Source organism: Vulpes vulpes, chromosome 5 (assembly GCF_048418805.1).
Source record: "Vulpes vulpes isolate BD-2025 chromosome 5, VulVul3, whole genome shotgun sequence".
NCBI lineage: Eukaryota > Metazoa > Chordata > Mammalia > Carnivora > Canidae > Vulpes > Vulpes vulpes.
The window spans coordinates 67426273-67451856 of record NC_132784.1 but is presented as its reverse complement, the minus strand read 5'-3'; the positions used below and the strand labels follow the sequence as shown (position 1 = coordinate 67451856).

The 25584-nt window shown below is 55.3% G+C and overlaps 1 protein-coding gene across 2 annotated transcripts in view; it reads right to left on the bottom strand.

Annotated features, from left to right (window-relative positions):
• Positions 1–7476: 7476 nt before the first annotated feature.
• Positions 7477–25584, bottom strand: part of IGHMBP2 (immunoglobulin mu DNA binding protein 2) — a 24537-nt gene continuing 6429 nt past the window's right edge. The window contains exons 5-15 of one of the 2 annotated variants that reach the window (XM_026004225.2): positions 25007–25170; positions 22829–23029; positions 20536–20683; positions 19173–19347; positions 16930–17112; positions 16532–16650; positions 16041–16135; positions 15013–15136; positions 13387–14295; positions 11019–11191; positions 7477–8584 (exon numbers count right to left, since the gene is read on the bottom strand). In XM_026004225.2, coding sequence (XP_025860010.2) covers positions 8387–8584; positions 11019–11191; positions 13387–14295; positions 15013–15136; positions 16041–16135; positions 16532–16650; positions 16930–17112; positions 19173–19347; positions 20536–20683; positions 22829–23029; positions 25007–25170 — 2489 coding nt within the window. In that variant the 3' untranslated portion in view covers positions 7477–8386. Of the gene's footprint in view, positions 8585–11018; positions 11192–13386; positions 14296–15012; positions 15137–16040; positions 16136–16531; positions 16651–16929; positions 17113–19172; positions 19417–20535; positions 20684–22828; positions 23030–25006; positions 25171–25584 lie in introns of both variants that reach the window. The other variant, XM_026004223.2, reaches the window with a different exon arrangement.

Sequence of the window (25584 nt, the reverse complement as noted above, 5' to 3'; positions counted from 1 at the left end):
CCCTGTGCAACAGGTAAAACAGGCTCCTGTGCTCCAGGGCCCAGGGCCCACTGGGGCGCTGGGGATCCCACACAAACACAGGGGCATTCAGTGAAAGCATGAACAGTGGCTGTGCGGACCCTGCCGCACCCGGACTCAGGCCCCAGAGCACCTCAGATCTGACAAGTTCCAGGAGAAAGTCACGCTAGGCTCCGACCTGCCCCAGGTCCACGGCTGGATGGCTGGCTCCGTGGCAGACCTGTGGTCACCAGCCCGTGCGCACACCCAAAGTCCAGTCCCTCAAGCCACTCGAGCACACAACCACCAGGCACCTGAGGACAGCCCTCCTGCCAAAGGCAGACAGAAGGAATCTGTAATAAAAATGAGCCAGGAAGAAGCAGACCTCACACAACACACCAACATCACCCTCCACGAGGACCGAGCAGCCAGTGACCAAAGAGAGGGCACTGCACAACAGGAACACAAAAAGATAGTTCTTCAACTGTAAAAATGGGGGCAAAAATGTATGTTTAAAATCTAATTAAAATGGCTGGAAGAGAAGATGGAAGGGTATTTTGTAAAAAGAATATTTCAAAAAAAAAAAAAGAATATTTCATGCAAAAAGACCAAGAGGTAGAAATGGAAGAGGAGAGGGAAAAAAACTTAGAAACGCAGTCCAGCTCTGCCTCGCACAGGAGAGGGGCTCTGGGAAGGGGACTCGGAGAGAAGTGGGAGAGAGGAGAGGAATCCACATACCTGTTCCAGAAAACATCCCTGGACAGAAGCACCAAGAGGCACCTCACTAGCAGCAGGGGGATGGAGCAGGGCCGCACACTCGCCAGCTGATTCCTGGGAAACTCCACAAGGCGGATGCCCCAGCCCCCTGAACACCTCGAGCAAACCCCTGCATGGAAGGCTCAGTCCACAGGGCTCCCTAGGACTGCATCTGCTCGCTCTGACCGCTCCCGTAAGTCCATTCATTGCACTTCTGATTAGAACCCTGGTCGCAGCCCAGCACGCAGACGTCACGGCTCACCACGGGGAAGTAACGTGTAGGTACAAGACAAAGCACAAGGCAAGCAGCGTGGGCAGACAAGTAAGGGCGGTTGTGATGAAGCTCTGTGTTCCATTTGGCGAAGCTTCGAAATGTCACCCCAAACTCCAGAGACCCTGCTTGTCTCACTGTGATGGGCAGCCAAGCACTACGACCCCCCTGCCTGCCTGGCTGAGAACGGAGGCAGGAGGCTGGAAGGCCAGTGTATCAGCCGGGTCTGCTCAGGAACAAGGGAAGCCACAGGGCATCAGACGGCAGCTCTGATCTAGGACACTGATTTCACAGAGAAAATAACCACCTTTAGCCCTCGGAGGACAGACGGGCACAAGGAGGGCATCCAGAACTCGGGCACTCACAGAATGGGCCCCACAGCACTCGGGGGACCGGGTGGTCTCTGAGGTCGGGCGAGAAGCTAGTTTGGGAAGTACCAGAAGAAGCCTGGACAGGAGGCAGCTGCCACTGCTGGAGGAACACCAGGATGGACAGGGAAGGAGGACCCCCGTCTCTCGCCCAACTCCCAGTCCCCCTCCAGAGCATCAGCCCAGAGTCAGAGAGCAGAGGAGGCAAAGTGGATCTGGAGCAGAAGTGTGCGGGGGCAACAGTCCTTGGGGTGAGGGGGGCAGCGCTGGGATGGGGGGCACACGAGACGTTCTGAGGGCCAAGCAAAGAGTCGCTGCTGGCAGATCGGTGTGGGATGCAGGGGAGACAGGTGTACGGGATGACGACATGAATCTGGGAGCCTGGGAAATGAAGCTGCAGGCCTGGAAGGTGCGTATCGAGTATCCTAGGGCGGCCGTGACAAATGAACCAGGTGGCTGAAACAACAGAAACATATTCGCTCGTGGGTTCCTAAAAGTCCAAAATCAAGGTGTGGGCACGCTCCTTCTGAAGGCTCTGGTGGCAGGGGGTGGAAGGGATGGGGGGGTCCTTCCTGCCTTTTCCACCTTCTGGGGCCCCAGGTGCTCTGTGGCCTCTGCCCTTGACCTCACACAGTCATCTCCTCCTCTTGGGTGTCTGTCCCATGTGTCTCTTAGAAAGACAACTGTCATTGGATTTAGGGTCCCCCGGCCACCAGGAAGATCTCATCTCAAGATCCTTAATTACCTCTGCAGACCCTTTATTCAAGTAAGTTCACATCCACAGGTATTCTGGGTATTAGAACGTGGACATGTCTTTTGGGGGTCACCATTCAGCCTGCTACCGAGGGGCAGATCGGGCCGCTCAGATTTGGACACGGTGAGTTTGAGATGCCCCTTAAATATCCATGTGGAGACGTGATCGGGGGAAGATAGCAAAGCAGATCATCAGTGGGGATCCCTTGGTGGACACCGAGCATTTTTAGCTCCAAGGCTCCATGGTGCGTGGTACAAGCCTGAGGTGGGACTCGAGTGCGCGGGGATAATTGGGAGACGCTGCTGGGGAGAAGAAGGAGGGAAGTGGGGTGGGCTCAGGGCAGGTCAGGTGAAGACACGATCTTGGAAACAGGGGTCGTCAGCCTGACCCCACGGCAGCTCTGCTTGTCCCCCTGAGGCAAAGGGCTGGCCTCTTAATTAAACCTGCCCTGTCTGAACCGCCGAGCCCCAGAACCCATGAGCATGGTGAACGGTTGCTCACACCACAGTCCTGGGTACATTTCTCAGGCAGCCATAGTCACAGGAACACTCTTTCCTTCTCTGATGAATCCAGAAGTCCTGCCCCAGCTCCAAGTTCCAGAGTGTGAACCTGGCTCCGATCCCACCAGAGAATCGGCCCCTTCCATCCCTGCCACCCCGAGGAAGGCACCTCCTGCCTCTCGCCAGGCCAGGCAGGCACCTCACAGGCCCACAGCATCCACACCCCCATGGCCCTGTTTGGTTTCTGGAAAACAGGGATGTTTATCTTCTTTTGAGGGTGGCTCCATGTTTTTAAAACTTTTTCCATTCTGTGTATCACTGCTGAGTGTCAGGAGGGGGCAGTGCCTCTTAGCAAAATGTTGCCATGTCACCTTGACCTCCTGCAAAATGGGCTGCCCTCCATGACGGAGGCTGGGTTCACCCCCATCCCGCCATGGGGCCTGGGCCTCCCGCTGCCTCGGCGTTCAGGACCGTTGTTCTTGAGCAGGCTGTGGGGGAAGCCTGTCTTCCCTTCCCTGGAAGGCAGCTGCGTGTCCACGTCCACACGCTGGACGCCAGAGGTGGTAGAAGCCAGAGGTGAGGTCAGTCCCGGCTCCCAAGGCCCTCCCTGCTCAACGACCCGCAGGTGTTTTCTCGTACATTCAGAGCAAGCAAGCCTGCGTGTGGGATGGGGTTTGCTAGGGCTCGGCTGCATAGTCTCAGTGTGCAAAGCACGGAGAACAACAGGGAGGAGCAAGCCACGAGCTCTGTCCTCTCCACTCGAGGAACAAGTGTAAAAGACAGCAGGATGCCCCGTCGTGCGCCAAGGAGGACGGACCAGAAATTCCCTGCATAGGGTGGGCTGTGTGATCTCGCCCTGGCACCCCCACCTCCCCACCCCCAACCCCGCCCACAGCCAGGGCCGCTAGCAGCCCCCACGGCATCGCGGGCATCGCGGGCATGCCTTCCTCTGAGTGGCCACAGCCCGAGTGCATGACCCGACGGGCAGGCACAAAAGCTGCAGCCCCACCTCGCCCCCAAAGCCCACCCTGCACGGCCTCACACGGGAGTCTGCTGCGGTCCGGCCACAAGAGACGAGCGGGCCAGCCGGGTCGGGACCACCCGAATGCTGAAGCCCGGGATGAGGCCTAACACAAGTGGCACAAGCACCGAGGATGGTCTGGGCACTGCGTCCAGCGGGGAAGAAGGAGCGTGAGAAACCCTTTGGTGGGTCTGTTTCTCCAAGTCCCAACACCCCCGTGTCTCATTTCATGAAAAGAACCCAAGCTTGGCTGCCCCCACGGGAGAGTCACTTCTGATTTGGAGCAGCCCCCAAAACCGTGGTTTCCAAATATTGCCGACCATGTGCCCCTATCAACAATATATACATACATTAAACGCCATGACCAAGTGGGATTTATCCAGGAGTTCCAGGTTGGTTTAACATTCAAAAGTCAATTAATGCATAGGCCATATTAACAGGATAAAGGACACACCCCACATGGCTGTCTCAACAGGTGCATGAAGTCCAAAGTCTATTCATGATTTTTTTTAAAAGGCGTAATAAAAAAAACATATAAGCAAGTAAATAAATAAATGCATAGAGAAACCCTCAGCAAACTAAGGATGGAAGGGAATGTGCCGGCCTGACAACGTCAGACGGGAGCCGGGTAGGGTGGCAGCGGGCGGACCCTGCTGAGCTGCACACCCGCGGTGGGTGGACTTTACCGTGTGGCAATTGCACCTCGGCAACGCTGCACAACAGAAGGGCGCACCGGCAGCCGAGGGGGGCGCAGAGGGAGCCCAGGGCCCAGGCAGCTACAGACAGAGGAACGAGAGCAAAACAATCCTGGGACTGAACACCCCATCCCAGCACAATTAAGAATCTGCCCGCCCAGATGAGAAGTCTGCTTCCTTGTTCCACTTTTCCTCCACGCAAAGAAGTTTCCAGACCAAATAAGGCTGCGGTTTTTGCAATGCTCCTGGCACACAACGCAGTTCCTTTTAAGTGCCAGGTTATAACTGGGGCCTCAAACGTCCCAGAGCAGCACGGTGCCCATCGCCCACTGGTCCCTCTGGGTAACGCTCCAAACAACCCAGGTAAACACAGAGCGGGGCTGGCCTGGCGGCAGGGGTGAGAGTGAGCCCCGTCATTGCAAAGGAAGCTCAGCATGCCCACGTGGAGTACCAGGGCTCAATGTACCAGCAACTCCTGCTGGCAGCTGACCGGCTCCTGGGGCCCTGGGCGCCCTCCCCTTGTATGTCCAACCTGCACAGGGCGCCCCCCTGATACCTACAGCTTTGCGGACACTCCTTGGCATGGAAGGGTCAGGCATGGTGTCCGTCGCCCTGTGACCTGAATGCATTTCACCTCCACAGCAACCCTGGGAGACATGTCCTGCTATTTACCCACTTTACAGATGGGGAAACAGAGTCACAAGCCACATGGCCCATATGGGGTGAATCTTGAATGAACCCCCAGGTTGACATGCTCCAAGCTGGGACTCCATCCTGTGCCACATCACCCCCTCACCCCCAAAGGAGAAAAGACAGGGCTCCCAGCTCCATGCCTCCTGAGGGAAGCATGCCCACCCAGAAGGGACTCCCCAACCTTGGGCTGCTCCTCCGGGAGGGGCTGCAGCCTGCAGGTGACCAGCAACACCACCCTCACTGCCTGGGAAGATGTTTGGCTTGGCATGTTTTTTTCCCTTTTTTTGGGCTACCCTGTCCAGGCCAACTGGAGGGCATTTCTGAGGCAGCCAGTTACAAACATTGTCCTAACAAGGTCTCTCTGGGACGAGAAATGGAAACTTCTGCTGTTGCAACGGTCAACTCTGATATTTTAACGATGCGTCAAGACCAGCCTGAGTGGAGGTCAGCGATGGAGGGTGCAGGCTCCGTGCAGGAGCAGGTGGGCGTGGTGGTCAGGGAACCCTAGGCTGGGCACCGCCACCGAGCCCGCTAACCCAGACTCAGGTCTTGCATCACATGACACTGCCCAAGGATCATTCTGTGGACCTGTCGGCAAGGTGAAGACTGTTCTCTGCCCCATCAGCGATGAGCAGACGAGCTCAGAGAGGCAGACACTTGCTGATGCCACATTCCATGAAGTCAGCGCGCAGACTCAGGACCTTCTGATTTCGAGGCCTCCCACGGCCCCAGCCCACGCTGCATTGCCCTCCTTCCTCTACTTCAAGCTCTTCCTGGCAGGATGGCCCATGGGCGGGAGCACGTGGATGAAGGAACAGCACCTGCCCCTTCTCTAATGAGCGTGAGTGTCCTGATTTGGTACCGCCTCCGTGCTGGGTCTGGGTATGCCCAATACGATACACAGACAAAGGCACAGCTGGACCAGCAAAGATAATTCTAGCTGCAAGTGACAGAAACTCAAGGCAGACTTTCCTCAGCTTAAAAAGGATACCCTGGGAAGAGAGGGGTAGGCGACCAGGTGTGGCTGGATCCAGGTGCTCAAACAACGTGATTGTTATTTTGCTACTTCTATTTTTGGCTGTTTCTATGTTGGCCTCCTTCTCTCCTGCAGACAGGCTTCCCTTAGGAGGCAGGAAAGGTGACTGTCAGCCACCCTCAGGAAAAAGAGGCAACCTCTTTATTTCAGCATCTGTGTGTGAATCCCACTCTAGAACCCTGATGGGCCCTGTTTGTGGACTCTGCCCATCCCTGAACCAGGCCTAGCTGTGGGCAGGGGATCAGGGCTTATTACCACAAAGACAGGGAGAAAAAGCAAGCATCCTCAGCAGCAAGACAGCTACCACCATGCCCCTTGACAAGGGTGAAACACTGCTTTGTGTGCGCAGATCGCACTACCTTGCAACCTTGTTTCCCACCAGCTGGGGGCTGCTGGGGGGCAGTGAGAACTTCAACTCCGTCTGGGATGCTGTACGGCTCCTGCATGCAGCAGCAGCCCCTGTGCTGACACGAACCACCTAATGGACCATGTGTGGCACACAAACACACACTGCCTGGGGTCCCCACCACCTCCCCTTCCTGAATAATTTGGTCTTAAAGCCAGTTGACAGGAGCAAGGGAGGCACCCACGTAGAGGGGAGGTGGGGGGGCCATGGTGGCAGGGAGGGCATCAGGCCTGGGCAAGGAATGGGCTGTCCCCAACAGAATGTGGCCCAGCACTGTGGGCCAAGTGTGGTCCAAGTGTGTGGCCTGGCGCCAAAAACACAGTCCATAAATATGCTGAATAAATGGCACTTGGGGGCCAGTGGCAGGATAAGATATGGGAGGCTCCTGGGGATAACACAGACCTCTTGAACGCCTGGTCGGGGAGGCTGAGGTCACAGGAACATAAATGGCATTTAGGGTCAGCAGGTACAAAGTCTGCATGAGGAGTGTCTGGCAGGGGCGGAAGGCAGAGGACATTGCGCATCGGGCGAAAGCGGGAGGGCCAGACCCTGGACTGTGGACATGAGGGGCAGCAGATCTGAGCCCACAGGGCAGAGCCCCGGGGCCCCAGGGAGGCACTGTCTCTGACGCCTGCCCCTTTCTTCCCTTGGATAGCAGCCTCTCTCCAATCATCTCTTCACGGAGGCTGGTATGGTTTGTACCAGTTTATCACCCCAGCCTTCCCAATTTCAAACTCATTCTAATTAGAAAAGTCAAGCAGAAAGAGGTATTTCTCTCCCCTTTGTCATCTGTGAACAGGGACAAGGCCCCCGCAGTGGCCCGCACACCCACCTCCTTGCTCTGAACGCTGCCAGCACCTTCTGGATGCCCAGCACCTATAGCAAACGTCGGCTCACCCTGAGCCCTGGGCCACTCCAGGAGAGACACAGTGAGCACAAAGGAGAAAGCACGTTCACCAGAGACACATAACAAACAACGTGGGAGATGTGCATGGATCTTTATTTCACTCTTAAATAATTTATATCCCATTTAAACAAATAAAACTCTGAGACTAAAATATAACGACCTGAGGTTCTCCTCAATGAAGCAGCTGGCAAAGAACACCCGTGGGAGGGCTCCGGCTTTGTGTCGGCCACGCGGCTGCTCTAGGACAGCTCCTTTCCGTGACCGCCACCTGCACAGGCTCGCACAGGCCAGGGCGCCTTCATAAACCATGCCCCAGCGGGCCTCCAGACCTCACAGCCGGAGCTGAGTCTGCTGCCCTGCAGGACCAGGTCGGGTCACCGCACCCGGCCAGGAACAGGACACAGATGGAAACTGGACTGAGTAAAGTCACAGCTAGTCGGGGCACATGGGAGAAGTGCCTGGTGCTCTCAGATGCCATCTCCAGGTACGTGATCTGACTTTTCAAGTGCTCTCCCTCATTCTGGTGGCTGAAAGCTGGCCAGCCCCCAAAAGCAGGAATTTCCTTGTATGAAGCTTGAGAGGGTATTGGATCCAGGAAGGGTGACATAGTTTGAGGGGGACCCTCATGACAACACCCGAAGTTCAGATGGTGGGATTTCGGTTCTGACTTGGAAGGAAGGAACAGACCAAGAAACGGTCCAAGGCAGAAGGGGAACGTGGCATGCCTGGGCCTACCTACACCACGTCCAGAGAGGGCCATGTGGCACTGACTGCACGCCCAGGCACCCTCTTCCAAGAGCTTTCAGGTTAGACAATCTCACCTCCTTCCTCCCAGACACCGTGTCCCCCACCCGACTCTGATACAGGCAGGTGGGTCAGGTTGCACACTGTCACCAGAAGCAGTACAAGGAAGCAGAAAGCTTGCCCTCACTGTTTTTTTCAGAGGCAGGAGCTCTGGAGCAGCATGTGAAGAACTAGCTCTTCACTTTTCCTTCTCCTTCCGTTTACTCTTCCTCTGGCTGGTCAGCTCATCCAGCTTCTTATCCAGCCTCCTCTGGAGCTGGGCCCTCTTGGCTGGGTCCAGGGACCTGTCCTTGGTCCCACTGCCGGCATAGAGGACTCCTTCCCGGCTGATTCTCTGCCGGGCGTGGGCGCGAGCCCTCTCCCCACAGCCATGGATCTGGGGGGAGAGGAGACACAGTGGTGAGTGCTAAGCCAAACAGGGACAAACAGCCTGCAATTCTGCCCACTGCAGAGCTTGGGGACCATGACGCCCCATCACGAGGTTTTGGAGGGGCTGCCTACCCTTCCTGCACCTGAGCCCTCACCAGCAGGCTGCCATGGAGGGGGGCTAGAGGAAGCACCCACACCCTGCCCTCCATCTCTGCCTTCAGCTCAGCCCAAACCATCCTCTGAGAAAACGCTGTCGCATGGCTAGATCCCCACAACCTCCCTGACAGGGGGACATCACTTTGGGTATGGGTGACAAACACACAGAGGCCCACCAGCAGTGGTGTTTGAAAAGCAGAAAGTCAACACACAAGTCATGCCCCTGGAAGCAACATGTCTTTCCTCAAGCACGTAGCCCAAGTACAATCACGTCCCCTCTGGGCAAAAAGCTGTGTTCTTTAATCTGATCCCAACACTAGGCCTGTCACGGGAGCTCCAAAATGTGCATGAGCTGGTGACATGCCCCTGTGTTTTCAGGAAACTCTCACGTAACTCCTGTTTTTGAAAGAAGGAAACCTTCTGAGCACATCCCCTGCACCAGGTACTACAGCCAGTGTACAACGTGCATAACACGGTTCCTTCTGGAAAGCCTGCTTCCATGCTGCACAGACGAAGGGAAGGGAATTGCCCATGGAACCAGTGTGGACCTAGCCCGCCAGCTCCCCCAGCCCTGTGCACAGCTCAGAGACCCTGGCAGCCTGCCACCTGCACAGTGTCTGTCCCCACCCCTGCCGCTCGAGGCTCATGGGCCGCCCACCACAGCTCTCCCACAGACAGCCATGCTGCATCATCCTTTCCATGTGGCCCCGTGTCCCACATCCTGCATCCCCCGCTCCTCACTGCACCTCGGTCAGGGGTGAGGGCTGAGGCACACCACCCAATGAACATGTGGGGCAAGTGGCTCAGGGCTGAGGCAGAGTTCATTTGCCCATGTGACAAAGGGAGCAGGTGATAGAGCTAGTGCTCGAGGCCGAATCCCTGCCACCCAGCCCCATGCCATTTCTGCACAGCCTCATCCCATTGACCGTAGACTTGTGACAGACTTGGAGCCCTGCCCGCAGCCAGCATCTCGTGTCAGACAGGACACTGTGCTAGCGCTCCCCATAACACTTCCACCGACCACACGGGAAACGCACAGCCCACTGGCCCCTGCAGCCAGAGCTACCCCACACCAGGGGCCCACATAGGCTATGCCAGTAATGCAAGCTAGTCCCTCAAACCTCCATAAGACAATTTCTAAACATCCTAGAAAAACATCTTTCTAAAACACCACACACTTTGTCAAACAGATATGAACACAGACTGTGCACATGTGCATGTGCGTGTGTGCACAAGTGAAGGTGGGAAGGGGACTGGGGCAGGAGTAAGGGGTGGAGAGGGGACCCCTGCCCAGGGTGGGACACCACCAGAATCCCCATGCAGCTCATCCAGGACGGTGACACCCCAGGCACCACATGCCCTCCCCACGCCTGCCCTTCCCACCCACCTCCGACAGTCCCACTGCCATCCTCCCACTGGCCCAAACCAGAAACCCAAGGGCCCCTCTAGGTCCTCCTTACCCTTCTTGTCGTGACCCACAACCAGTTCAGGGCCCAAGTCCATCCCTCCATGCTCCTCACGACCCACCCCAGGACCTCCCAGCCTTGCCCTGAGCCTTCCCTGCACTGCAGCCAGGGCTCCCACAACGTGGTGGTGCTGAAACCTCCAATGCTCCCCTCGGCCTCCAGAAGCAGAGCTCAACTGCTCGGTGCACAGGCTTCTCAGCCTCCATTCCATCACCCTGCCTCTGGCTCTGCTCCCAGCTGCACAAGGGCACCCCCTCCCTGGGGCCTTCATATATGCCCTCCCCCACCCAGCCCCCATCCCTGCTGCCAGCTTGGCGCCAGAACCTCTCTCAACACGGTCAGCATGTTGTGGCACCAGACACAGCTCTCATACCCAAGTCCCCACGGGTCCCCGCCTGGAGCAGAGGTGAACCCTGCTCTGGCCCCCAGCAACCCACACCTGGCAGAGGAGATCCACATGTGCTCAAGAAATGAATGAAGCAGCAACTGGGCAGCCAGCCCATTTCAGACCATGGGCCAGAGGCCCCACCTCCCACCTTCCCTATGCTAACCCACTGATAAACCCAAAGACACTAAAACAAAATCCCCTCTACCCAGAATTCCCACCAACTTGGTGGCGACTTGGCAAGTGTGACATTTTACTTCCTCATGCCTAAAGCAGAGTATGAGTCTGTGTCCACTCAAAAATATTCAGTGCTTCTGACCAGCCACTGTTTGTGTGTGGAGCACATCTGCCCAGGGCCTAAGCCCTGGAGACAAAGCACCACCACCACCACCCCCCCGCACTCTGCCATCTGAGCTCCCGGAGGGTCGCCATACCTCGGGCAGGTGGTGGCTGAGGCAGAACCGGCGGCCACAGTGCTGGCAGAGCTGGCCCAGGGTCACCACGCTGGCTGTGCACTTAGCGAGGCCGCAGGTGTTATCTGCCTTCACGGCAGCCGCAACCAGGGCATCAAAGTCCTCCTCGCTGGGCAAATCTACAGCCGCGTGTCCTAGAGAAAGAAAAGGGTCGCTCAAACAGGGAAGAACACAGTGGGATGAGAACCCCACTGCTGGACCCGTGGCTGCCCTGCCAAGCTGCTGTGCCCAGCTTCCCACTTTCTGTTCACAGCAAACAGGCAAATGACCCTCACTCAAGCCTGGCATCTGTTCAGCCAAGAGTGGCCCTTCCTCAGGGAGCTAATAACCAGTCCCTGCTAGGAGGTGTGGGCAACATGCGGACTTCCTAGAAGGAAATCAGTGCACACACAGTGCCCCTAAAAGTCCATTTGCTTTAATCAAGAAAACATCTAACTACGAGGACGTTCCTTACGACGTGAACCATAGCAGGAAAACAGCTGGACAAACCAGTGTATTCACAGATAACGACGTCAGGGGACCTCAGCCTTCCTGACCAGGTATGGAGAAACCTTTTTAAGTTACTAGAAAATGCTCAAAAGTGGAAAAGAAACAGGAGATCATGCATAACTTTAATTCTGTAAAATGTATTTGTGCACTCCAAACATGGACATGCAGAAAACACTGGAAGGCTCCCACGAGGCAGCTGTCCTCAATGATCTGGGGGACAGGAACAGACAGGACATGCCGGCATGCCATTTCCTGGAGTTAATTCCGTATACTAGGCATGCCGCAGCGCCAAGCACACAGGTCAGGATGGTCAGCCTCAGAAGGACCCAGGGGCAACCATGACCTCACTCAGAAAGCCCCACTGGTCTACAGGCACCTTGGTCGGCTGCAGCCACACCAGTCTTTCCGTGCAGATGCAACTCTGCCACCATCCTCTGTAAACGGGGAGGGGCCCCAAGCCCGTCCCCGACCCCAGACGGGCTCTACTGCACTCACAACATGCCAGCCTGCTGGGCATCAGAGGGCAGGGGAGGGAAAGACATGCTCGTGCCCAGGAGCAGCAGCAGGAGGCTTAGGGAAGGACTGACAAGGTGCTCGCCACTTGTCAGCATCCTCAGGAAACAGACAAGATGCAGGGACCAGGCACACAGGAGTGTTCAGGCCCCAGTCCAGAAACGAGATCTCCCAAGAGTCCTGACTGCTTATCGGGCAGGACCAAGTGCCTGTCATTCCCCCAACCCTCCTGAGGGGCAGGCAGCCACTGACGCATTCAGCGGCACCCTACCCGACAGGGCCTCCAGCCATGGCCCCAGGGGCACGTTCAGACTGGCCTCTACTTCTCAGCTGCTGGAACCTCAGCACAGAGTCTAGAGACTGACTGGACAGGTCATGTTCTGACTCTGAGTGGCAAGATGAATTCTGAAGGTGGCCGCTGCTTCAAGAAACACTTCAAAGCGGGGCTAAGTCTCCCCAGAACACAGTCTTCAAGTAACCATGCCACACACCTCCCAGAAGGAAGGCCAGGTCCTCCCGTCATCGTGTCCCAGCACCTGCCCTTTACGGCACTAACCATTTTCTCAATGTGGTTTAAATAGGTACTTAACTTCTCTTTCTTCTGCCAGAACGTTGGTTCCTGGAGAGCAGGGGTGACTTTACTCCCTGGCACAAAGCAGGCACATAGTAGCTGCTCACTAAATACCACAAAACCAGTAAGGTATGGCCTCAGACCCTGGGGCTGCTCTCAAAGACCAAGAGTCATGTTTGTGCAGCTTTGCTCCCAGAAATTCAAAGAAAAAAAAGATGTGGATGGTTTGGTGGTCTTGTTCAGAGAGCAACAACTGGAGTAAGAGATTACCCAGAGGCCTCCAGAAAATCCAGGCCTTCAAGCTCAGTTCACGTGGATGCTCAATCACACTGCAGAGCAAGGGGCAGAGCAGAGAGACCCACCAAGCACACCAGTGCACAGCGACTGCAGCGCAAGATAGGAGCTGGGATGTGGGACAGCTATCACCCAGCACGGACATCTGAGATCACCCAACGGCTCCTGGACACTGTCCTCAGCTCCCCCGTCCTGGCTCTTCCCCTGCACTAAATGCACCCTGAGGGCTTCCCACCTGCCAGGCGCTGCCTGAGGCCCCGGGGCCGCAAAGGTCACCGCGACCAACCACTGCCCTCAGGGAGTTCATACCAGACCAGTTAAACACAAGGTGCAAGATGCAGAACCAGAGCAGGAGCAACAAGAGGAAGTCCTGAGTCTGAGGGTGGCAGGCAGGCTTCATGTGGGGCAGACACCCCAGGCACAGGGCGCCAAGCTGGACTCCCATTACGTGACCCCACTTACCTTTTGCCTCTTTCTTCTTCTTCCTCTCAGGTAGCGTGCGTGGCCCTGAGTGCGGGGCCTGCTGCCCCTCCATGGCTGGCCGCTCCTGCCGGCTCTTCTCTCTCTGCAGTCTTTCCAGGTGCAGGGCCTTTAAATTCAGGGGGTCCTGGCCACTCTGCTCCCCAAGAGGGGGCTTGGTCTGTGTGGGGCTGGGGGCTGTGGGACCGACAGGGGCTATGCTGCCGACCCCTGCTGCAGGCGGCGGGGCAGGTGGGGCAGGCGGCGCAGACGGCGCAGACGGGGCAGGAGGGGCTCTCTTGCTCACAGTGATGAACCTCTTCTTCCCCGTCCCAGTGCTGTCATGTCTCAGTCCGTGCTCTTCGGCGATCTGATGGACCCACATCCTGTCGTGTGAGTTCAGGGAAGGAGGAAACTCCAACTGAGTTTTCTCACTCGCCACAAACTCCGCAATCATGGCCCTGAAGTGGTCTGCATGGTCTCTGCTCCCCGCTTCCTCTGGGCTGCCTCCATTGAGGCTGGGCTGAGAAGGGACCTCAGGGACCGAGGGCTTCCCACCCCGCCTCTTCCGCTCCAGCCCAGCAGCTGCTCTGGCCTCCTGGGCCCCTTCCTGGGCCCCCTCCTGAGGCCGGCTCCCAGGAGGCTTCCTGGACAATGCCGCAGAGCTTTGGGGTTTCGCACCAGCTTGTCCGTGGCCCTGGGAACTCTCGTGGGAGTAGTTTTCAGGGATGATGTCATCAAGATATTCAAAGGCAGTGCGCACCTCCCCGTGCTCTGTGAAGTGATCCACCAGGGTCTTCAAGAAGGCATGGTTGCTAACAGTGCGAGAATCGCACACAACTGCCACGTGGCGCCGAGCACGGGTGACGGCAACGTTGATCCTCCGGTCCTCAGCAAGGAAGCCCACCTCACCTAGGAACAAGCCAGGGCTGAGCGGCAGACCCGAAACTAAGGAACAGGTGGTCAACTCCGGCACCTGAGTGATAAGGATCACCAAGGGGATCGTCCGACGTCCCTTCTCCACCAACCACCGGCCCACTGCCGCACCGCCGCCTGCTGGGCCACCCCGGGCACCTGTGCAGACCTCCTGCTGCCCATCCTGCTGCCCGCCCATGGCTTACCAAGTCTGGCTCCACAGTACATGGTCTGGATACGGCTGCTCGTCTCTTTCCCCAGCCCAGCCCGGGGGGTGACTGCAGCCAGCAGCAGGGAAAGCGCGAAGGATGAGCCCACTTCACGTGGGCTCTGGTCAGAGCCCTGCTGCACCCCACCTCTGGCCCCATCTCTCGCCTGCCTCTTGCCCCACGCCAAGCTCACAGAGACCACGCTCACACCAACTTGCACAACCCCAGCAGAAATCCAGTATGCCCTCCGAATAATCTATTCTGTGCTTCCCCAGAGGCCTCTGTGGAGCCGTATGTACCTTTCCTTTTTTTTTTTTTTTTTTTTTTTTAAGATTTTATTTATTCATGAGAAACAGAGAGAGAGAGAGGCAGAGACACAGGCAGAGGGAGAAGCAGGCTCCATGCAGGGAGCCTGACGCGGGACTCGATCCCGGGACTCCAGGATCATGCCCTGGGTGGAAGGCAGCGCTAAACCACTGAGCCACCCAGGCTGCCCCCTACGTACCTTTCCTATTGGATCTGACGAAGGACAGTACCACAGCCTCCTTCTCTCGGCCTTGGAAGCCGTCAACTGACTTAATTTCAAGCTCGGGGTGCCTGTGGGCAAGGCTCTGTCTGAGCAGGTCCACCTGGAACACCAAGCAGGGCCAAGTCCACATCACAGCTCAGGCCACGGCGGCCTTGACGCTGCTCTTGTACTTGGCAGAGGGCCTCACGCCGCACAAGGGCCGTGACTGCCTTCTGACAGGTCAGCAAATACATGAAGCAGCACATAAACAGGTCAGGTGCGGCCTCACACCCCAGCACTGACGTTACGTCATTTCTTCTGGCTCAAGACAGCCCCCTGCCCAGACACCCTTCTGTGTGATGCCTGTAAACCAGGAAGGGATGGCAACCGAGCCACAGACCTCATGATACCTTCCTGTCTGCACCTGCATTTTTCCCACCAAGCAAGACAGACTTTAGTGACAAGCATGTAGGCACTGAGAGAGAAAACATGAGAAACCCCAAAAAGAAAGGAGCAGGTGATGGCTGCTTCTGCTGCTCCCCCCCCACCCAGTAACAGGCAACACCCCGATCTTCCTTCAGCAAACTGCCTGTCCTGCACTTAGCCCAGGAAACAGAGCCAGCCCCCCTACCCAAAGACGGGTGAGGAACTGCTCCAGCCACAGCAACCAGTGCAGGGATGGGGACGTAAGTCAGATTCCTAAGATCCAAAGCTGAGACCCTGCGGGAGAGGCTGTGATGGGACAGGCAGTCCCCAGGGCTGCTCTGTAAGGATGGCGCCAGCCCAGGCAGCCAGGACCTCCTGGGCAGCTGGCCAGAATAATGACGCCAAGCAGGGAAGCAGGCTGACATCAGCAGAGCAAGTAAAAGAGACAGATTCTTGCTACTGTCATGTGTGCCCTGGATCTAGTTAGGAGATGAACAGTCCGCCTAGAGTTTACAGTCAGAGACCATAAACCACACCATCCCTTCACTTAGGGGGACTGTGCCCCACCGACACAGACAGACAAATGGGCCCCCTCACACCTGGAGGTTGTATGGCGTGATGACGGCGATGTCGCTTGCCTGGACACCAGCATCCACCAGGGCCTGGATGTGCAGACTGACAAGGCGCACTTCACCTGGAGGGATGTAAGCAGGCTGTGGGCCAGGTCACTTGGAGCAGACCCCCATCATCAGTGCTAGTTTCTTTAGCAGTCCACACAATCCTACAAGCGGATCTTACATCGTGCCCGGGGTAATGCCCTGAGCTACAGGGTTGTCAGACCGAGCCAACGAAGACACAGGCTGGCACCATGGGGGAGCCAGGATCTTGTCCAAGGCCGACGAGGCCGACCACAGCGGCCTCATGCCCCCTCCCAAGCCTACTCCTTCCCCCAAAGCCACATGTGTTCCCACCTCCTCTCTTCTCCCCCCCTACTCAGCTCCTCTGAAGTTGGCAACTGCAGTAGGTTTCCATGAAGAGGAGCTCAGGGTCTGATGAAGCTAGAACACTGGCCCTGTCCCAGCGAGCTCACCAGGGTTCCCCTTAGACTGGTCGTCATCCTCTTCGAGTTCAAACAGCCCGCAGCCGGCTGTGTCCACGAGCAGCAGGGGGATGCCTGTTTCCTCTGTGGCAGCCACTCCCGGGAGGTCCCTGCATGCAGGTGGAGACTGAACACATGAGCCCAGGGCAATAAAGCAGAGCTGAAGCCCTAATGACAGAACTCGAGTCTCTCTTTACTCCCTCTGGCACAGCCTATTCCCACGGGAAACAGGGGACATGAAGAACCTCAGAGACTGAGCACCCCAAAACAGCCCTGCAGAGTAAGGCCCTCCCGCCTGAAAGCCAGCCTCAGAGGTGACTTTTACTCTAGACTCTCCACTGAATGCGGGACTCAGGGTAGGCCAGGTGGGGCAGAACCGAAGCACTCACCGCAGAAGGTGCCCAGCCACGGAAGGGTGGGCTGTGAGCTGCCCATGGTACAGGGCCTCCGAGGCCCACCGCATGATGGCCTGGTGCATGCGGTACTGCACCGTCAGTGTCCGCACCACACGCACGCCATGCTCCTCAGCCAGGCGCTCCATCAGGCTGAGTGACAGCCCCGCCAGGGCAGCCCTGTGCCAAGACAGGAACCGGAAAGGGGAGCCTGAGTTTCCAAGTCTGCCCTGAAACCAGAGTCCAGGGAGGAAAGCGGTGTTCAAACCTCAGATCCCAATGCCCCCACCCCAAGTTCTGACCTAAAATTAAGGTTGTGCTCACCCCAAAGACGCCCACATCCTGGGACCTGTGAACACGTGACCGTACCTGTGTGTGTGAAGTCACAGTAGGCCCAAAGCTATCGGGGGGTCCTTCTAAGAGGGAGGCAGGAGGGTGAGGGTCAGGGTCAGGGTGAGGGTCAGGGTCAGAGAAGACAAGACCAGAGAAGTGAAGACACTGCCCGCTGGCTGTACGGGTGAAGAAGGGGCCCCAGGTGAAAGAGTGAGGCACTTCCAGAAGCTGGAAAAGCCTAAAACATGAACCTTCCCCCAGAGCTTCCCTGCCAACACCCTGACTTTAACCCACGGAGCCCAAGTGTGGACTTCTGACTTCCAGAATCACGAATAAATCTATGCTGTTCAAGTGATGATTTGTCACAGTACCAACCGCAAACTGTTACAAATTATTTCAAACTCCAACATACTTCAGCCACAAGTAACCCACTACTAATTGTAACCACAGCTGACATTCACCGACGGCTTCCTGTGAACCACTCTTAATGCTGTTAACTCACTCAATCCTCACAAAACCTTAAGGGGTAGTGTTGTGCATCCCACTTCCCCAGGAGGAGAGTGAGACACAGAGAAGTTGAGGGACCAGCCCAAGGCTGCCCAGCCAGTGAGCTGCAGAGGCCGAAGCACCTCTTCACCACCATGGCACAACGTCTCCATCCCAGTCGGTGATACTAAAACTGGGGCAAAGTTCCTGATCATACTTCAGGGGCCCTTGCTCTGTAAGCTTGTAAGACCTCGTGGTCGACCTCTTCCAATTCAGATACCTACTGAAAACGATTCATGCCAGAGACATGAGCAAAGCAGCTACCAGTCCCCGCTACAAACAGAGAACTGCCTGGCACAAGTTCCCCCAATGGGGGCATCCCTGCTCCAAGGGCACAGCTCCAAACGCTCTCCACACAAAGGTCTGTGCAGGATACAGAGCCCCTGTCCCGGAGTCTCCACACCGACTCCTACTGTGGGGGCAGGCCTCCCGTCAGGACAACTCCCCAAACACAGCGCCCCATCTCCACCTGCACTGCACCCACTCTGAGGACCCATGCTAGGTGCTCTCCTTCTCCGACGGATCCTGACTTAATGCCCCTCTGCTCTGGGGGCCCCCTCTCCCCTCTGGTGGGTTCCACCCAACAGACATGCCAGTGCATTGTGCTTCTGGCCCCCAGAAAGGGAGCCAGAAGCTCCACTGCGACCTGTCCACACTCACAGCGAAGGATAAGAGCATCTTGGGGAGCAGCAGAGCGGGAAGAAAGCCACCTGTGTGGGGAGAAATTCCCTGCCTCGGGGACGGCTGGTGTCCCTGGGCGCATTTACACAAGGCCAGTCCTGGTCACAACTTACATCCCAGTTGGAACAACCAGGGAACGAACAGACTAACACACTGCTGCCACAGAAACACTGAGAAGCTGTGACAAGGGACCTACAGATAACAGGGACACATGGACACAGGGAGACACGGGAGGCCACGAAGAGGGCTCATCCGGGAGAGGACTGAACGGAGGAGGGTGAGGTCAGCCCGTGTCCGGGAAGGAACCGTCCAGACGGGGAGAGAAAGGGCAGAGGAGGCCAGTGAGGCCAGAGCGGTGGAGGAGGAGGGGCTGGGACGGCCAAGCTTGGTCACAACACCAGGGACTGCTGCATCTCTACGGCATGCAGGATCAGAATCTACAGAATCACTCCTTGTGGCCTCAGTCAAAGGATGTGCCTACAGGTCAGGACTCGGGAGACTCCAGGCCAGGCCAGGAGCTGATCAACCCAGAGGCCAGTTGGCCCACCCACAGAAGCAGCTCTCCCTCGAACCCCACCTGATGGAACAGGCACATTGACCTGCTGGGAAACCACTCAACTGGCCCAAACTGGGCACGGTGCCGAGTGCTGAGGCAACAGAGACACGGGCAGGGGTCTTACTTATGAGAGACCGTGGTGGGGGGCAGCTGTTTGTGATCTCCAGCCAGGATGCACTTCCTGGCCTTCAGCAGGGGGATCCAGCAGCTAGCTTCCAGAGCCTGCGCACACTCGTCGATGACCACCACATCAAAGTGGGTATCGGGCAGTAACCTCAGGGGACCATCAGAAGAGGCACCTGGTGGAATTGGAACCGTGAGCCTTACAGAAGTTGCTGGCTGTCTGCGTCCTAGCAGCTGTGAACACACTGCAAGACATGCCAACAGACCTGTCGGTTCAGAATCCAGTCCAGCGTTAAGACAGTGTAAGAAGCGTGCGTCTTGGAATAAAAACTCAGGAAGGACATTAAAAACCTCGTGTTACAGCCCACCTGTGTTCATGTGTGAGGCAGTGTGCTCCTAGCCAAAGGCCACCTCAACACTCCAAACACCAGGCTCCATCAGCCCTATAGGGGCTGGGAGCACCCCCGACGCAGAAAGCCCTCTCCCCAAGCATTTGCCCAAAACCATGAATCTCTGAGGCAATGCACAACAGCTGGAGGGAGCGAGACGTAACCGGAAAGCCTCAAAGGAAGAGTGAGGGAATGAGATATCCACAAGGGGTAGAGAAGCTCCAACCTGACCCTGGGGGCCCAGAAGGCGATCTACACACGTCGGGCTGTGTGTGTGCTCACACAAAACCCCAGGAGCCCCGAAGCGCTCATGGCTGGTTCACCTCTGGCTTCACACCAAAAGGAAGCGAGGCCCGAGAGCTGTGAAGCGCCTGGCTGAGCTCTGAACGTGTGCCCCCAACACACAGAGGCCCTCAGCCAAGACCCGCAGATGTGCCACTTCCATCATGGGAGGCAATCTGTGCGATCCTCCCCTGCCCTCTGTGCTGGCAGGCTTCAGTGGCCGCTGGGGACAACAATGCAGGCATCTCAGAATCAGCTCAGGGAAGTCACTAAACAAACCAAACAGTAACAACAAGCCCCGGGGAGGGAAGAGAACCTGATTTCCGTATTCCCGGTATCAGGAATGAAACCAGTGACACCATTACAGATGCCACAGGTATTTGTAACATAAGTGGATATTAAGAACAAGTTTAGACCTATGAATTTGATCCGTTAGATTAAATGAACGAGTTCCTTGAAGACACTACCTGGCTCAAGAAGAGGAAACCTGAATATCCCTGAATCAATATGGATTAAACTGAGTTGGTCATTGAAAACCTCCTCATAAGGAACACTCCAGGCCCTGAAGACTTCCATGGTGAATCCCACCATTTATGGACAGCTCTACACAAACCCCGCCAGAAACAGGGAAGGGAGAAGACCCCTCCCGGCCCCTCTAGGAAGCCTTGCTGAGGGCGGACCCGCTCCCCTCACCAGTGTTGGTCGCCAGCACCACCGCTGCCGAAGTGAGGCTCTCCAGCATCGCGGCTTCCTCCCTCTCCTTCAGCTCTTTCCTTAACAGCTTGACTTCATTCCAAACACTACTCTTCTCTCTCCTATCCTGGGTCTGCCTGTTGTTCACCTACAAAGGAAAGCCAATAACACATAAATGCTTGCACGTGATTTCGCACCTACTTAGCTCTTTCTCTTTCATGAAGTGCTCCTGTTTATAACCAGCTGGTCCACTTCATTAAGCTTGAGAGGCGCTAAAATGTCAAGAATCCGTTTGATGGGCAGCCCGGGTGGCTCAGTGGTTTAGCACCACCTTCGGTCCAGGGAGTGATCCTGGAGACCCAGGATTGAGTCTCACATCGGGCTCCCTGCATGGAGCCTGCTTCTCCCTCTGCCTGTGTCTGCCTCTCTCTCTCTCTGTGTCTCTCATGAATAAATTTAAAAAATCTTTAAAAAAAAAAAAAAAAAGAATCCATCTGAAAGGAACAACAGATACACACAGGTGACCCAGCACTTGACACCCTGTGGCCTTACTGCCAGTGTTACCCGCACGGGGGAGGGAGCGGGGCAGAGTCCAGGTCCTCAAACCAGACAGTGCTTAGAACTGTAACTCAGGAAAAAAAAAAAAAAAAGAACTGTAACTCAGATGAAACCAGAAATGGGACCCCACCCTACCCTGAGCAGTCACCGCACATGCTCTTGGCAAGAAAGAGCACCTGCCATCCCAGGATTTGGGTTTTAGCTGCTCACAGAGAAGAGGCTATACACTTCAGTTGTTATTCCATATTTGCCAAGAGAGTAACAAACTTTTCTCAACCTATAAAATGTGTATCTAAGCCTCGACTTTCTGTAATACTAAAGAAGACACTTTTCCTAGAGGCAGCTGGTTAGCTCAGACGGTGAAGCATCTGCCTTCAGCTTGGGTCATGATCTCTGGGTCCTAGGGTTGAACCCCAAGTTGGGCTCCCTGCTTAGTAAGGACCCTGTTTCTTTCTCATCCTCTACCTCTCCTCAGCACTCAGAAGCTCACTCTCTCTCAAATAAATAAAATCTTAAAAAAGACACCCTTTTTTTTTTTAAGATTTTATTTATTCATTCATGAGACACAGAGAGAGAGAGAGGGGCAGAGACACAGGCAGAGGGAGAAGCAGGCTCCATGAAGGGAGCCTGATGTGGGACTCGATCCCAGGTCTCCAGGATCAGGCCCTGGGTTAAAAGCAGCACTAAACCGCTGAGCCACCCGGGATGCCCAAGATACCCTTCCTAACTGTGATTTCTGCTTTGGAGAACTGGATACGGCAGGGTTGACTGGGGGGCCTTACTGTGCCTCCCTTATGGGGAAGACCCTGAAAAGCACTGATTACAAATGGAAACAAGAAAGGCAGTCATCCACATCTGCGGTGGAGGCAATACCATCCGGGCATACTCCTATCCCCTCTACCCTCAATTGACATGCTCTCAGCCTGTCCTCAGATCTGCTGGGTGCACACTGGCATCTCGAGTGCCATCCCACTATTCCGCACCCATGGGAAGGCAGACTCACAGCCCCAGCCCTGTGGGACCAGGACACAGAGGAGCAGCAATGTGAGGCCATGAGACCAGCTGACTGTGAACAAAGGAAGGGGATGGTAAATCAGAGAACCAGCGAGCGCCAATGTACCAGACTGCAAGACTTAACACGTCTCCAATTATCCTGTCACCCACTGCCTCTCTTCCACAGGGAGAGTGTAAATGGACCAAAATTTGGGAAGATGAATTTTTGAATTTTTATTATCAGGTTCCTGGGTTTTTTCTTGCCAATATTATCAGACCTAGGGGATGTTTAGAGACATGTCTTCTTTAAGATGACCTCTCACCTCCTCCCAAAACTACTTTGTAAACAGCTGACACCCTATTAAGTGCTGAGTACAGTTTCTATCAAAAGTGGGCAGTCCTTAATTTCTTAATACAACTGGGGCGGGGGGGGAACCCTTTTAATGGGCAGTTCTGATGTTTGAAATTCTTTTTTTTTTAAGTAGGCTCCATGCCCAGTGTGGAGCCCAACTCATGGCCTGAACTCACAACCCTGAGATCAGAACCTGCACTGAGATCAAGAGTCAGACGCTTAACAGACTGAGCCTCCCAGGCACCACCCCCTACCGCCCCTATGTTTGAAATTCTTAAATGAATTGATAGAGGCAAAGGAAAAGTGAAGAGGAGCACAGACAAAATTGGCTCCCAGGAAAAACTGTGGATCAAAAAGCATGCAGAGTGGTCGCTGGTAGGAGGTACGTACAAAGGCCTGATCAATGTCCTTTCTGATGTCTGCAACAATCTGGGCATTGTCACTCCGCGCTAACACCGCATCGAGGGAATGCTGCTGAATGGACTCCAGGAGGCGGGCAGGGTGCCCGAGGCGCAGGATCTTCTGCTTACACCGAGCCAGGCGCTCCACCAGATTGTCCACAGCTATGTTAGAGGGAGCACAGCACAGAACCTGGGGGGGCAAAGCTCAAATTCAGCGACTTCTTTAGTCAACCACTTAAGTTCATGCTAAAACAAAGAGAAAGCCTTGAAAGTAGAGAGAGGACAGAGTGCACAAGTGATCATGTCAGAGCGGCTGGAGGGATGGCTGGGCGCGACCTAAAAATAGTGAAAGGGAATAGAGGGGAAGGGAGAAGAAATGGGTAGGAAATATCAGAAAGGGAGACAGAACATGGAAGACTCCTAACTCTGGGAAACGAACTAGGGGTGATGGAAGGGGAGGAGGGCAGGGGATGGGGGTGACTGGGTGGCGAGCACTGAGGGGGGCACTTGACGGGATGAGCACTGGGTGTTATTCTGTATGTTGGCAAATTGAACACCAATAAAAAAATAATGAATGAATGAATGAATGAATGAATGAATGAATGAATGAATGAATGACACATGTTACTGCAGACTCTACAGTAGCTGCAACTGATGCTTCAGAAGTCTAGTCACCGGGCACCTGGGGGGCTCAGCCGGTCAGCCATTGGCCGGGGTCGGCTCAGCACCCTGGGACTGAGCCCCTCATCAGGCTCCTTGCTCAGGGCGGAGCCTGCTTCTCCCTCTCCCTCTGTTCATTCACTTGCATTCCTGCTCACACTCTCGAATAAATAAAATCTTAAAAAAAATAAAAGAATACAAAGAACTCCTAGAACCAGAAATGTTAAATAATTTGCAACCGGGGGCGGGGGGGACTCAAAAATTAAAGCGTCCTGAAATTATCAGGACTGGAGCATATAGTTCATCACCGATGAAATCACTTTCTCATCTGACAAAGTGAACAAGGGGAAATCTTTCTGATGGGCTCAATCTTGCTCCTAACACTATTCTTTGTAGTGATTCTAAATCAGGAAAGAAAAACTGGAAGTTCCACTATTAGAAGCAGGTGACAGCTAGCAGAGGAGGTGGAGCAGACCCCCCGGGGAACACAAGCCTCAGAAGCAGGCGGCCACGGCCGGGCCCTCCCTGTGTCCTGCGCCACGTGTGTCCTCCCACGGAGGGCCTGAGTGTGAACCAAGGTGTGTTCTGTCTCACAGTTTACACAAACAGGAGGCATTATCCAATCAAACCACCAGACCTGCTTCCTACCAATGAGTCATCACTTAATCAAGTTTTCAAATGCCTGAGCCAAATCACTCATTTGTATAAAACTACTGGACAGTTTCATGACCAAGATCTCCCTTCAGCTCCAAGCAGCAGTGGTTCTGCCTGCAGAGGAGCATGAGGCTCAGAGCAAAGACCCTGGAGAGCGTGACTGCCTGAGTCCAAACCCTGGCCCTGCCATCCACCCACTGCTTGGGACCTTTGCCAATTTCTTTGGAAACACGGGTCCCCCAGCAGTTCCTAGCACCCAGGGTTTCTGTGAGGACTACCTGAGTACATGGACAGCACTCAGAAGGATAACTATTTTGTAAGAACTCATCAATAAAATGTTGATCATCGTTACTGTAATTCTTACAGTTATCTGATATTTACAAAGAAAGATTTTCTAAAAGTTTTCCAAACATGCTCAGAATCCATAATGACTCACTCATGTGGATGCAGAGGAAAAAAGACCATTCTCAACTATTAAAAATGTAAGTGAGTGATATACAATATCCCATATCCCATGTCAATGATAGGCCAGCTGTCTCCCTGAACTAACTACAGGGCCCAAAGTACGGACAGGCCTGCCCACAGTGTGAACATGGCAAGTGCGCTGAGCAGAGCCTCTCTCAGAGCCCCAGACCGGCACTCCCAAGCGTGCTCCCCCTTCCCATGCCCCCTGCAGCTCTTATAAGTCAGGGCGGGCCAAGCCCAATGCGCCATTGGTAGGTGCTCCGAACACTCCTGACTGGGCCTGAATCCAGCTGAGCACCTGCAAGCCAAGCACCTGCGAGCCGAGCTCCTGCGAGCCTGGCACAAGGAGCACATCCATCCTGACGGGGCAGCAGCACCCATAGCTCACCTTTAAGCCCTGTCTCACAGCCTGAAGAATGATCTCGACCACAGTGGTGGTCTTCCCGGTGCCAGGAGGCCCATGGATGATGGCAAGTTCTTTCTGGGACAGCGCAAAGGAGACTGCTTCCTTCTGGGAGGCGTCCAGGGAGGTGTTGCAGAACAGCGGCGGCTCTACAGGAGAGACACCAGTGTTAGGCTCTGGCTCCATGCCACTCGGTACTTCCTCCTGGCAGAAGGCACTGACCCTTCCCAGGAACTTGCCAACAGACAAAATCAGTCCGCTTGGTCCTCTGGTGGTTCCTCCCAGGAAGCAGATCCAGCTTGCTGCGTGTTTTCTCAAGTCCAGTTTCCCTGGGACCCAACCACACCCGCTCACATATGCTTGTCTCTGGCTGCTACATCAGCTCACAAAGCCTGACATATTTACAATCCATCCCTTTATTTAAGAAGTTTGCCAACTTATGCTACACAGTAACAGACCTTTCTGAAAGAAAGGTTTCTTGGAATCTATTTCTAGTAGGGGTGTCTAGAGGGCTCAGTCCGATAAGCACCTGACTCTTGATTTCAGCTCAAGTCATGATCTCG